At 41.5% G+C, this 14,671-nt stretch overlaps 1 protein-coding gene across 2 annotated transcripts in view; it reads right to left on the bottom strand.

The window, feature by feature from the left end:
• CSMD1 (CUB and Sushi multiple domains 1) overlaps positions 1 to 14,671 on the bottom strand; it is a 2,858,343-nt gene that overhangs the window by 41,830 nt on the left and 2,801,842 nt on the right. For both annotated transcript variants that reach the window (XM_077290057.1, XM_077290056.1), the window contains exons 65-66: positions 9,966 to 10,010; positions 1,227 to 1,388 (exon numbers count right to left, since the gene is read on the bottom strand). In XM_077290057.1, coding sequence (XP_077146172.1) covers positions 1,227 to 1,388; positions 9,966 to 10,010 — 207 coding nt within the window. The remainder of the gene's footprint in view (positions 1 to 1,226; positions 1,389 to 9,965; positions 10,011 to 14,671) is intronic.

Raw genomic sequence — 14,671 nt, 5'->3', positions numbered from 1 at the left:
TTCAATGTTACAGCGACTTATCCTTATGTAATGGTCCGTTCTATGTCGTGGTTTGTTATGTATTTAATCATGCTTCTTTTCCCTGTAGAACGTAAGTCCGAGAGAGTCAGTCCCCTCCTCCTCCTCTGTACCAATCTGTCAATGTTATTTAGATTATTGTAATTTTATATTTATAATTTGTATGCAAACCTTTTCACATGTACATCACCATGGACTCAATGGTGCTCTAAATATAAACAATTATAATAATAATAATTACCTATCCACAAAACAGGTGATTGATGAGAGGTCCACCTCTGGCAGATGAGGGAATTTTTATCCCCAACTGAGAACTTTTAACCCCACAACAAAATTCTGTGTCATTCTCTACGGGGCAATTGGAATAATATGAGTGCAGTGCTTGGTAGTTTTATAAAGAATAAATGGAATTGCAGTCGAACATGTTCACTGTAGCTCCATTTTAAAGGAGATTAAAGATCCCTGTTATGACAGTTGGTGCTGGTCCCAAATCATCTATCCACTGGCTTGGTGACAGTTTCTTTTCATTGGACAACCCTTTTAAGGTTAATTATAATAGCAAAAAGTATTATACTCTAGTAGGCCAATCAAGAAACATGAATAATGAGAAGAGCATAGGAATTAGTGAAGCATAACTTGAAACCTGTGGACTCAAATGCAGAATCTGTATCAACACCCCTTTTTTCATGGGTTTTTAATAGTATAGATCTTCTCATTCTGGCCAACTAAATCTTTAACCTATCTCCCCCAGGCTCCAGGGTCCAGGTGTGACAACAACAATAGTTATGCCCATGGTTGTATGGGGGTGCCTTGATGCTGCTGATGTTTAAAACTCATTGGAAACAGTTCAAAAGCACATGCAGAGGTTGGGGTTGTGACTGCAAGCTGTGCACATATTATGATCACGCCCTTAGCTGTATGCCAGAATATTTGGTTAAATTTAAAAATCAATGAAAATAGTTCAAAGAGTGTGCTACAAAATGTTTACTAGATGCTTGAATACCCTACTATGAAGAAAATTACTAACTAGAAAGTATATCAATACATGTTTTAACAATGTTTCTCTTTACAATTGGAAAGTGTTGTTAGTACATAAAATATGTTTGCCAACTGAGAAACATTTAAAGTATTTAATTTAACATTTTTTCAATTATCATTTCTTAGGTTATTGAAACACCTATAATAGTGCTCCTTACATTTTAACGTACCTGATAACTTTAATTCACTATTGTTAGTATCTAAAAATGTCCCATTCACTTTACTGCTTGTGTTATTGAACCAGTCAACAGTTAAGGTCGCCGAATGTTGCTTTCCAAGATACTCATAAAACCCTTTCCATATGGAATTCACAGAAAAAACATCAGCAGGAACTGAAAATAAATACACAATATTTAGTCACCTGACCTTTTTTCCAGAACTAGCCAATGCAGTGTTATATTTGCAACTTGAATTAATATACACTACTGAAAGTAATAATAGACTATTAAGTGCCTTTTAATTATATTTTGTTAAAATTTAAGAAAACTCATTATTTACTTTAATGGCATTAATACATAATGTATGAAGTAGAAAAAATGGATGAAAGTGGCGCTGGTGACACAAGATGTTAATAACCTGCAGCGAATATGACAATCACCACAAGATTGTAGAAAACAAAATATAAAAGAAAATGTAGAAAATTTGCCCTGGTATATCCTGTGTATATCTTCAGGCTAAATGAGTCACTGTAAGTAATAAGGTTTTGCCAGATGGGCATGTAAAATAACAAAGTAGACAATCGCCCCAGGTGTAAAGAATGATTACTCCAGCCTCCCGCTGTGTCTATAGTGCCTGAAGTAAATAGTTCTTGGTACACAAAGTCAAATCATATGAAGATAATCGGTACCTTGAAGACTGTAGATGAGTAGTCTCCAGGATGTTCGCCAGAATGCTGCGTCAGACGAAGAGAATCTTCAGAAACACAATACCAGAGGGCTGACCCGGCCGGTGGCAGCGTCTCCGTGTGTGAGCTCCAGTGAGGGGCGGAGATACCACGTCCTGAGGAAGGAAACAGTTGTTTCCAAAACGCGTTGGCTTTCAGGTCCTTACCGTGATCCGTACCTAATCTCGTAGTCACGTGGGCGGTCACCTGATCCACTATGTCATGCAGGTCATAGACGCACCACTTTCACTATTCGCATCTCGTGGCGTCTTCAACCCAGGACGTGGTATCTCCGCCCCTCACTGGAGCTCACACACGGAGACGCTGCCTCCGGCCGGGGCAGCCCTCCGGTATTGTGTTTCTGAAGATTCTCTTCGTCTGACGCAGCATTCCGGCGAACATCCTGGAGACAACTCATCTACATTCTTCAAGGTACCAATTATTTTCATATGATTTGACTTTGTGTACCAAGAACAATTTACTTCAGGCACTATAGACACAGCGGGAGGCTGGAGTAATCATTCTATACACCTGGGGCGATTGTCTACTAAGTTCTTTTACATGCTCATCTGGCAAAACCTTATTACTTACAGTGACTCATTTAACCTGAAGATATACGCAGGATATACCAGCACAAATTTTCAATATTTTCTTTTATATAATGTATAAAGTGTAGCTTCATTTTTATTAAAAGTGTATTTATCATTTTATCTTTCTTGATTCATTTGTAGTGTAGCTTTACATTCTTACAGACATAAATGAATAATAAAAGTCTGACTGCCTATATCTAACACCTATTATAAAAGTGACACTACACTGTGTTCCAAATTATTATGCAAATTGGATTTAAGTGTCATAAAGATTTAATTGTTTTGTTTTTCAAATAAACTCGTGGATGGTATTGTGTCTCAGGGCTCAATGGATCACTGAAATCAATCTTAAACACATGTGATAATTGGTTTTCCAAGTGATTCTAATTAAAGGAAAACTACTTAAAAATGATGTTCCACATTATTAAGCAGGTCACAGTTTTCAAGTAACATGGGAAAGAAAAAGGATCTCTCTGCTGCTGAAAAGCATCAAATAGTGCAATGCCTTGGTCAAGGGATGAAAACCTTAGAAATTTCCAGAAAACGTAAGCGTGATCATCGTACTGTTAACCCCTTCATGACCCAGCCTATTTTGGCCTTAATGACCTTGCCGTTTCTTGCAATTCTGACCAGTGTCCCTTTATGAGGTAATAACTCAGGAACGCTTCAACGGATCCTAGCGATTCTGAGACTGTTTTTTCATGACATATTGGGCTTCATGTTAGTGGTAAATTTAGGTCGATAATTTCTGAGTTTATTTGTGAAAAAAACGGAAATTTGGCAAAAATTTTGAAAATTTCCCAATTTTTACATTTTGAATTTTTATTCTGTTAAACCAGAGAGTTATGTGACACAAAATAGTTAATAAATAACATTTCCCACATGTCTACTTTACATCAGCACAATTTTGGAAACAAATTTTTTTTTTGCTAGGAAGTTATAAGGGTTAAAATTTGACCAGTGATTTCTCATTTTTACAACAAAATTTACAAAACCATTTTTTTTAGGGACCACCTCACATTTGAAGTCAGTTTGAGGGTTCTATGTGGCTGAAAATACACAAAAGTGACACCATTCTAAAAACTGCACCCCTCAAGGTGCTCAAAATCACATTCAAGAAGTTTATTAACCCTTCAGGTGTTTCACAGCAGCAGAAGCAACATGGAAGTAAAAAATGAACATTTAACTTTTTAGTCACAAAAATGATCTTTTAGCAACAATTCTTTTATTTTCCCAAGGGTAAAAGGAGAAACTGGACCACGAACGTTGTTGTCCAATTTGTCCTGAGTACGCTGATACCTCATATGTGGGGGTAAACCACTGTTTGGGTGCACGGCAGGGCTCGGAAGGGAAGGAGCGCCATTTGACTTTTTCAATGAAAAATTGGCTCCAATCTTTAGCGGACACCATGTCGCGTTTGGAGAGCCCCCGTGTGCCTAAACATTGGAGCTCCCCCACAAGTGACCCCATTTTGGAAACTAGACCCCCCAAGGAACTTATCTTGAAGCATAGTGAGCACTTTAAACCCCCAGGTGCTTCACAAATTGATCCGTAAAAATGAAACAGTACTTTTTTTTCACAAAAAAATTATTTTAGCCTCAATTTTTTCATTTTCACATGGGCAACAGGATAAAATGGATCCTAAAATGTGTTGGACAATTTCTCCTGAGTACACAGATACCTCACATGTGGGGGTAAACCACTGTTTGGGCACATGGTAAGGCTCGGAAGGGAAGGAGCGCCATTTGACTTTTTGAATGAAAAATTATCTCCATCGCTAGCGGACACCATGTCACGTTTGGAGAGCCCCTGTGTGCCTAAACATTGGAGCTCCCCCACAAGTGACCCCATTTTGGAAACTAGACCCCCCAAGGAACTTATCTAGAAGCATAGTGAGCACTTTAAACCCTCAGGTGCTTCACAAATTGATCCATAAAAATGAAAAAGTACTTTTTTTTCACACAAAATTTCTTTTAGCCTCAATTTTTTTCATTTTCACATGGACAACAGGATAAAATGGATCCTAAAATTTGTTGGGCAATTTCTCCTGAGTACGCCGATACCTCATATGTGGGGGTAAACCACTTTTTGGGTGCACGGCAAGGCTCGGAAGGGGAGGCGTGCCATTTGACTTTTTGAATGGAAAATTAGCTCCAATCGTTAGCGGACACCATGTCGCGTTTGGAGAGCCCCTCTGTGCCTAAACATTAGAGCTCCCCTACAAGTGACCCCATTTGGGAAACTAGACCCCCCAAGGAACTTATCTAGATGCATAGTGAGCACTTATAACCCCCAGGTGCTTCACAGAAGTTTATAACGCAGAGCCGTGAAAATAAAAAATAATTTTTCTTTCCTCAAAAATGATATTTAGCCCAGAATTTTTTATTTTCCCAAGGGTAATAGGAGAAATTGGACCCCAAATGTTGTTGTCCAGTTTGTCCTGAGTACGATGATACCCCGTATGTGGGGGTAAACCACTGTTTGGGCGCACGGCAGGGCTCGGAAGGGAAGGCACGCCATTTGGCTTTTTCAATGGAAAATTAGCTCCAATCATTAGCGGACACCATGTCGCGTTTGGAGAGCCCCTGTGTGCCTAAACATTGGAGCTGCTGCACAAGTGACCCCATTTTGGAAACTAGACCTCCCAAGGAACTAATCTAGATGTGTAGTGAGCACGTTCAACCCCCAAGTGCTTCACAGAAGTTTACAACGCAGAGCCGTGAAAATAAAAAATCATTTTTCTTTCCTCAAAAAAGATGTTTTAGCAAGCAATTTTTTATTTTCACAAGAATACCAGGAGAAATTGGACCCCAATATTTGTTGCCCAGTGTGTTGTGAGCACGCTGATACCCCATATGTGGGGGTAAACCACTGTTTGGGCACACGTCAGGGCTCGGAAGGGAAGTAGTGACATTTGAAATGCAGACTTTGATGGAATGGTCTGCGGGCGTCACATTGCATTTGCAGAGCCCCTGATGTGCCTAAACAGTAGAAACACCCCACAAGTGACCCCATTTTGGAAACTAGACCCCCCCAAGGAACTTATCTAGATGTGTGATGAGCACGTTCAACGCCCAAGTGCTTCACAGAAGTTTACAACGCATTGCCGTGAAAATAAAAAATCATTTTTCTTTCCTCAAAAAAGATGTTTTAGCAAGCAATTTTTTATTTTCACAAGGGTAACAGGAGAAATTGGGCCCCAATGTTTGTTGCCCAGTTTGTTGTGAGTGTGCTGGTACCCCATATGTGGGGGTAAACAACTGTTTGGGCGCACGTCACGGCTCGGAAGGGAAGTAGTGACATTTGAAATGCAGACTTTGATGGAATGGTCTGCGGGCATCACATTGCATTTGCAGAGCCCCTGATGTGCCTAAACAGTAGAAACACCCCACAAGTGACCCCATTTTGGAAACTAGACCCCCGAAGGAACTTATCTAGATGTGTGGTGAGCACTTTCAACCCCCAAGTGCTTCACAGAAGTTTATAACGCAGAGCCGTGAAAATAAAAAATAATTGTTCTTTCCTCAAAAATTATGTTTTAGCAAGTAATTTTTTATTTTTGCAAGGGTAACAGAGAAATTGGACCCCAACAGTTGTTGCCCAGTTTGTCCTGAGTAAGCTGGTACCCCATATGTGGGGGTAAACCACTGTTTGGGCGCACGTCGGGGCTTGGAAGGGAGGGAGCACCATTTGACTTTTTGAACGCAAGATTGGCTGGAATCAATGGTGGCGCCATGTTGCGTTTGGAGACCCCTGATGTGCCTAAACAGTGGAAACCCCTCAATTCTAACTTCAAAACTAACCCCAACACACCCCTAATCCTAATCCCAACTGTAGCCATAACCCTAATCACAACCCTAACCCCAACACACCCGTAACCCTAATTCCAACCCTAACCCTAATCCTAACCCTTAATCCCAACCCTAACCCTAATCCCAACCCTAGCCACAACTGTAACCCCAACACACCCCTAACCTTATCCGTAACCCTAACCACAAGCCTAATCTTAACCCTATTTCCAACTCTAGCCCTAATTCCAACCCTAACTCTAATTCCAACCCTAACCCTAAGGCTATGTGCCCACGTTGTGGATTCGTGTGAGATTCTTCCGCACAATTTTTGAAAAATCTGCAGGTAAAAGGCACTGCGTTTTACCTGCGGATTTACAGCAGATTTCCAGTGTTTTTTTGTGCAGATTTCACCTGCGGATTCCTATTGAGGAACAAGTGTAAAACGCTGCGGAATCCGCACAAAGAATTGACATGCTGCTGAAAATACAACGCAGCGTTTCTGCACGGAATTTTCCGCACCATGGGCACAGCGGATTTGGTTTTCCATAGGTGTACATGGTACTGTAAACCTGATGGAAAACTGCTACGAATTTGCAGCGGCCAATCCGCTGCGGATCCGCAGCCAATCCGCTGCGGATCCGCAGCCAAATCCGCACTGTGTGCACATGCCATAACCCTAACCCTACCCCTAACCCTAACCCTATCCGTAACCCTACCCCTAACCCTAACCCTACCCCTAGTTCTAACCCTAGTTGAAACCCTAACCCTAGTGGAAAAAGAAAAAAAAATATTTTCTTTATTTTATTATTGTCCCTACCTGTGGGGGTGATAAAGGGGGGGTTTATTTATTATTTTTTTTATTTTGATCGCTGTGATAGAACCTACCACAGCGATCAAAATGTACTTGTAATGAATCTGCTGGCCGGCAGATTCGGCGGGCGCACTGCGTATGCGCCCGCCATTTTGGAAGATGGCGGCGCCCATGGAGAAGACGGACCGACATCGAGAGCCTCGGTAAGTATAAGGGGGGGAGATCGGGGCACGGGGGGGGCGTCGGAGCACGGGGGTGACATAGGAGCATGGGGGGAGCGGACAGGAGGACGGGCGAGCGGAGCACAGGACGGAGGGGACTACGGGACAGATCGGTGGCTTGGGGGGGGGCGATCGGTGGGGTGGGGGGGTCACTTCAGTATTTCCAGCCATTGCCGATGATATTGCAGCATCGGCCATGGCTGGATTGTAATATTTCACCAGTTTTTTAGGTGAAATATTACAAATCGCTCTGATTGGCAGTTGCACTTTCAACAGCCAATCAGAGCGATCGTAGCCATGGTGGGGGCTGAAGTACCACTCCCCCTGTCCCTGCAGATCGGGTGAAATTGGAGTTAACCCTTTCACCCGATCTGCAGGGACACGATCATTCCATGACGCCACATAGGCGTCATGGGTCGGATTGGCACGGGTTTTCATGACGCCTACGTGGCGTCATGGGTCGGGAAGGGGTTAAGAGATTTGTGGCTGTATCTGAGCACAAATGTGTTTGTGCTGATAAAGGCATAATGAGGAAGATTTCTGCCAGGCAAGTTCATCGGATTAGGAGAGCAGCTGCTAAAAAGCCATTACAAAGCAGCAAACAGATATTTGAAGCTGCTGGTGCCTCTGGACTCCCTCGAACCTCAAGGTGTAGGCTCCTTCAAAGGCATGCTGTGGTGCATAAACCTACTATTCGGCCTCCCTTAAACAGTGTTCACAAGCAGAAATGGTTGTATTGGGCCCACACATACATGAAGACTAATTTCCAAACAGTCTTGTTTACTGATAAGTGTTGAGCAACCCTGGATGGTCCAGATGGATGGAGTAGTGGATGGTTGGTGGATGGCCACCATGTCCCAACAAGGCTTCAACGTCAGCAAGGAGGTGGAGGAGTCAGGTTTTGGGCCGGAATCATGGAGAAACAGCTGGTAGGACCCTTTAAGGTTCCTGAATAGGGTTGAGCGAAACGGATCGGTCAATTTCATAAGTCGCCAACTTTCGGCAAAGTCGGGTTTCGTGAAACCCGAGCCGATCTCAGTGTGGGATCGGCCATGCGGTCGGCGATCTTCGCGCCAAAGTCGCGTTTCGTATGACGCTTTAACCGCCATTTTTTCAGCCAATGAAGGAGTGTGGGCAGCGTGATGAAATAGGTCTCATCTTGCTTTGTGCGGCGTCACAGGGGGTGGGGTATAAACGCCATCTTACCATTTTGGATGTAGTGATTTACACAGTCCGAGGAATGTAGTGATTTACACTGTCCGAGGAGAGAGAGAGAGAGAGAGAGAGAGAGAAAAAAAAAAAAAAGAATCCCTATTGACTTGCATTGGGTTTCGTGTTTCGGTCGGCCCCCCGACTTTTCACAATAATCGGCCGATTTCACACAAACCGACTTTTGAGAAAGTCGGGTTTCACGAAACCCGACTCGATCCTAAAAAAGTAAAAGTCGCTCAACCCTATTCCTGAAGGTGTGAAAATGACCTCTGCAAAGTATATAGCGTTTCTGACTGACAACTTTCCTCCATGGTATAAAAAGCAGAAACGTGACTTCAGGAGCAAAATCATCTTCATGCTGATAATGCCCCATCTCATGCTGCAAAGAATGCCTCTGAGTCATTGGCTGCTATGGGCATAAAAGGAGATAAACTCATGGTGTGGCCACCATCTTCCCCTGACCACAACCCTATAGAGAACCTTTGGAGTATCATAAAGCAAAAGATCTATGAGGGTGGGAGGCAGTTCACATCAAAACAGCAGCTCTGGGAGGCTATTCCGACTTCATGCAAAGAAATACAAGCAGAAACTCTCCAAAAACTCACAAGTTCAATGGATGCAAGAATTGTGAAAGTGATATCAAAGAAGGGGTCCTATGTTAACATGTAACTTGGCCTGTTGGGATGTTTTGGCGTTAAATAGCTGTTTTGTTCACTAATGCTGCAAATTCCACAAATTAGCATTTTCACTTCTTTAAAGCATATCAAATGTTTAGAAATTCTACTCTGCCTAATAATTTGGAACAGTGCATTTTAAGTTTTTATTCATTTTGGAGATTATACTGTTATCATTGGGAGGTTTCTTCAATAAAATTCGATGTATACTCTAATGGGTGATTACTTTTATTAGGCTGACTGTCATTTGCACCAACCACTTAGGAAAATCCGATAAAAATGTAATTTGCATAATAATTTGGAACATAGTGTATGACAAAATGTACTATAAACCTTCTTTGCTTGGAAAGGCATGAAATATAACCATGACAGCATCATTCACCCCATTAAAGAAGATAACAGTAAGCGCATGAGAAACATTAAGAAGATTGCAACCTTTCCTAATTTCTGAAAGGTTTCATGCCTAGTGCCTAATAAAAATAATTATTTATAATCGGCGGTTTGAAGCAACTTCAGTGAATGCAATGGAATTCATGTTCAGTTTTAGGATAACCTTATTTTAAATTAATCAATGTTTAAGAATACATACATGACTCATATTTATTTCTTTATTGGTCTATCTATCCATCTATTATCTACCATCTAACTATCATCTATTTATCTATCTATTTAACATTACATTTTTTTTTCCATTCCAATAAAAATATATAGTATTTTTTTTACAAACCTGGAGTTTTTACGATAGTTGAATTTAATTCCCTGAGTCCTTTACCTGCAAAATACAAATTTATAAGCATAGTGAATAAAATAATCTAATGAAAGCCAGTTAGTGTATTGTATGTTAGCTACTTCATGACTGCCCAGGGACTAGAAACGTCCGGGAGATAGCCATTCTATTCTGCAGTGACGTTCTAAAATGGCACTGCAATAATAGAGCTGCAGCACGCATTGTGAGGACACAGCTGGCCTTCTTGCAGAGAAGGCAGACATGATTTGTTCCCAATAGCTGCATGCATGCAGAGTTGAACAAGTGCTGTGTATACAGATTAGGAAGCATTAATCATGCTTCCTCATCTGGACCCAGAGATCATTTGATTGCTGGGTGTCGAGAAGTAGCAGAAGTAACTAGGTCCTAGAAATCCGAGACAGCTCTGCTCTGCAGAGGAGAGATTGATTTTCTCCTGTAACTGTGGCTAAAATACCAGCTCCAGTTATAGTGGAAACTGGCAATAAAATAAATATAATAATGTGTTCATATAACCCAAAATGTCTTATAAGACATTATAGAGAGCACTGTGTACAAAATAAAACAAAGAAGAAATTCAAAAGCATCATCAAAAATGAATAAATAAAGCAAAACAATGAAAAGACACCACCTGTACAAACTGCTGTTACTAGTCCCAGTCCCATAAAAAAATTTGCCCAATACATAGGAGAAATTTCTATGGAAATGGGAGCACAATTTAGAATATCAATAGTGGCCCATTGTCTTTGTTAAAAAAGCCCATGTAGTCATGTATTTATTTTTGTCTTTATATATTTCGCCCTATATCTGCAAAACAAAGGGACTATATAAATTACATAAAAATAAAGCCACATGCAAAACAGGCAAAAATTATTTTAATATCTGAAACTGAAAGATTTTTAAAGTTGTTTAAAGTGTATGTATGATAAAACACATAATGTGCCTTGTCGAGAATGGAGAATGAAGAATTATTGCTTTAGCCACTGAGGCTGCTTTCACATGCGGCTGTGGCTGTTGAAAATCGCATGTCTCTCTAGTTTCCCTGCACAATCATTTAATATTGCACGAAAATATTAAAGAACTGTTTTCTTGAAAAACCAAGTGAAAATTGTGATCGGCCATGCAGTCTCACAGATGAAAGAGCAAGATTAAGGAATTGTGCAAGTAAGGCTGGTTTCACATTTGCGGTTGTGTCCGCAGCGTTTCTGACGCATACGTCTGCATGCGTCCTGATTTCCTATCTTTTACATTGTAGATGCAGGTGCATGCATTTGCCCGCGTTTGCTTACACATGTGTATTTTCGCGGTGTGTGGCTGGGCGCGACTGACGCTCCATGTTAGAATTTTTTGGGCATCAAATTTCCACCGCCATACACATGCGGACACTTGCAGAAGGAGTGTGTCAAAAAGAACGCATTACAGTCTATGGGAACACATAGGAATGCAAGGACATGAGTTCGCTTGCGTTTGCACAAGGGTCTAGATACAGAAATCCCATGAGCCATGCCCATTGGGCATGGCTTTTGTCAAGGTAATTCTCCTTGAAAAAAATTTTTCATAACAAACGCATGCGCATGAACAACGCAAACACATGCAAAAATGTGTGCCAACGTTGCATTTTTTATCCGTCATGCATAAGTCGAAGCTGATAAAAAAACGTAGCATTATCATGCATTTGTATGCATTTTGCCATGCGTTTGCGGTTGCGTACAAAACGCTGCGGACTCATCCGCAAATGAGAACATAGCCTTAACAGTGATAAGACAGCAGCGGCGCATGGATATTGTGCTTTTTAGCTGCAGCATGATCGCTGTGTGTGTGAATGCAGACTTAATATTATTTGGCTTAATACTTATTTCTATACATGTATGATGCTTCATGGGCATCAGTCGGAATTTGTTCATAGATCAGTCACATAGGATACGATAAAGATGCCAGCATTATCGTGGAGGTGGTATATTGAAATTTTGGTAATTGAAAATTGAATATTGGAGAAGAGTACATATTTTTCCTCTGTAGTCACTAATCATTATTGCAATGATTGAACTATAACTTACCTTTTGTGGACCAGACAAATTACTTTAACCCTTTCACCCCTGGAGCTTTTTTGGGTTTGCGTTTTCATTTTTCGCTCCCCTCCTTCTCAGAGCCATAACTTTTTTATTTTTCCGTCAATATGGCCATGTGAGAGCTTATTTTTTGTGGGATGAGTTGTACTTTTGAACTACACCATGGATTTTACCATGTCATGTACTAGAAAATGGGAAAAAAATTCCAAGTGCAGTGAAATTGCCAATAAAGTGCAATCCCACTCTTGTTTTTTGTTTGGCTTTTTGCAAGTTCACTAAATGCTAAGGGTATGTGCGCACATTGCGGATTTTGCTGCGGATCCGCAGCGGATTGGCCACTGTGGATTCGCAGCAGTTTTCCATGAGTTTACAGTACCATGTAAACCTATGGAAAACAAAATCTGCAGTGCGCATGCTGCAGAAATGCTGCGTTGTTTATTCCACAGCATGTCAATTCTTTGTGCTGATTCCGCAGTGGTTTACACCTACTCCATAATAGGAATCTGCAGGTGTAAATCAGCATGTGGAATCTGCACAAAAACAGCGAATTAAACCGCTGTAATTCCGAAGTGCGGATATCCTGCGGATTTACCAAAATCAGTGCAGAAAAATGTGAACAGCTTTACGCAACGTGTGCAAATACCCTCAAACTGATCTGCAACTATGATTCTCCGTGTCATTATGCATTCATAAGCTTTCTCATCAATGGTCCGAGTGCTTGAGGTTGTTCTATAGCATTATTAGTTCATAGACACTAAACATATCTAGGTTCTTTTCTATCTATGTGGTGAAAAAAAATTCCAAACTTTGCTAAAAAGAAAAATTGCACAATTTTCCGATACCCGTAGCATCACCATTTTTTGTGATCTGGAGATGGGTGAGGGCTTCTTTTTTGTGTGCCGTGCTGATGTTTTTAATGACACCATTTTAGTGCAGATACATTCCTTTGATCGCCTGTTATTGCATTTTAGTGCAATGTTGCGGTGACCAAAAAAAAATTTAATTCTGGCATTTTGACTTTTTTTATAGCTTTGCTGTTTAGGGATCAGGTTAATCCTTTTTTTATTGATAGATTGGGTGTTTATGAACTCGGCGATACCAAATATGTGTATGTTTGATTTTTTTAATTGTTTTTGATTTTATTTTGAATGGGGCAAAAGGGGGGTGATTTAAATTTTTATATTTTTATATTTTTATACATTTTTAAAAACATTTTTCTTTAACTTTTAGCATGCTTCAGTACTCTCCATAGGAGACTAGAAGCTTCCATAGCCCGATAGGCTCTGCTACATGGAGGCAATGTTCAGATCACCTCTATGTAGCAGATATACTGACTTGCTATGAGCGCTGACCACTGGGTGGTGCTCATAGCAATTGGCACTGACAACCATAGAAGTCTCAAGGAGACCTCTGGTTGTCATGCCGATGAACTGATGACCCGCAATCACGTGACGGGGTCACCAGTGCACAGATTCCAGCCCGATGGCTGAAGTGTGAATTAAATGCCATTATCAGAGTTTGACACTGGCATTTAACTAGTTAATAGCCATGGGTGGATCGCAATTCCACCCATGGCTATTGCGGGCACATGTCAGCTGTTCAAAACAGCTGGCATGTCCCGGAAAAGATGTGGGCTCACAGCCAGAGCCCACACCAAAGCGGGGGATACCAACATTGGAGTACTATTACTCTCAATATTGTTAAAGGGTTAAATGTTGGGAATTTAGAAATCCATTGTAAATTTAGCAGCTACACGGAGATTGTGTATAAGCAGGAGTGGTTACCTGGCTAATAGAAACACAGCTAAGCTCCACACAAAAAAGGGAAATTTTATTTTTAGTGTGTCTGCCTTCCTGATTTCTACATACACAGAACCAAGCAAGCAACATATACAGTATAGAAAGGGCTTCCTTCTCCAGTCCTATGAATAATGTGTTCACCAGGTGCCAAGGGGGAGAGGAACTGCTGGCATGTTAGCTCTACAGTTCAGATGGAAGGCTAAACTTGCCACGTAACTGAACCTGGTGTTAGGGCTAGCGGAACGCACCAAATGGATATAGAGACTTTATTTTAATATATGCGTTCGCAGCCTGGGGTCCACCGTGCAGGAGAACCTGCTGCTAGCAAATGGCAGAACTAAATGGCGGTATGAGCTACCTCTGTTACTTCACAGAGTAGCCATGAACTCAAAGCACTGCGCCCTGGTAAACTTCACAGTGGCACAGGCTAACTACCCAAACGAGAGCAGTCAGTGGTCATGCATGCACACAAAACTCCTCGCCTGAGGTGCCAGCATGGTAGGGCCTTATTTCAGCCAGGTCCCTGAATACTCAAACACACAAACTCCTAGCCAGAGGTGCCAGCATTCTAGGGGCTTATTTCAACCGGGTCCCTGAACACAATCATACGTGACCACACTGGCGCAAAGTACAACATAGAACAATACTAGCGCATGGCCGTGCGGCCATGCAAGCCTTAAATAGTTGCAACACGTACAGGACCTTCCTAGAAGGACCATTGAGAGGCTGCCACAGAGCGCAGGCACCTACAGGACCTTCCTGAAGGACCAATGGCCTTAGCTGCAGTGTCTGATCATGTGACCCTCGATCTCCACTGAGA

This window comes from Ranitomeya variabilis, chromosome 2, assembly GCF_051348905.1.
Source record: "Ranitomeya variabilis isolate aRanVar5 chromosome 2, aRanVar5.hap1, whole genome shotgun sequence".
Taxonomy (NCBI): Eukaryota; Metazoa; Chordata; class Amphibia; order Anura; family Dendrobatidae; genus Ranitomeya; species Ranitomeya variabilis.
The sequence above is the reverse complement of the archived record's forward strand: the minus strand, read 5'-3'. Positions and strand labels throughout refer to the sequence as shown.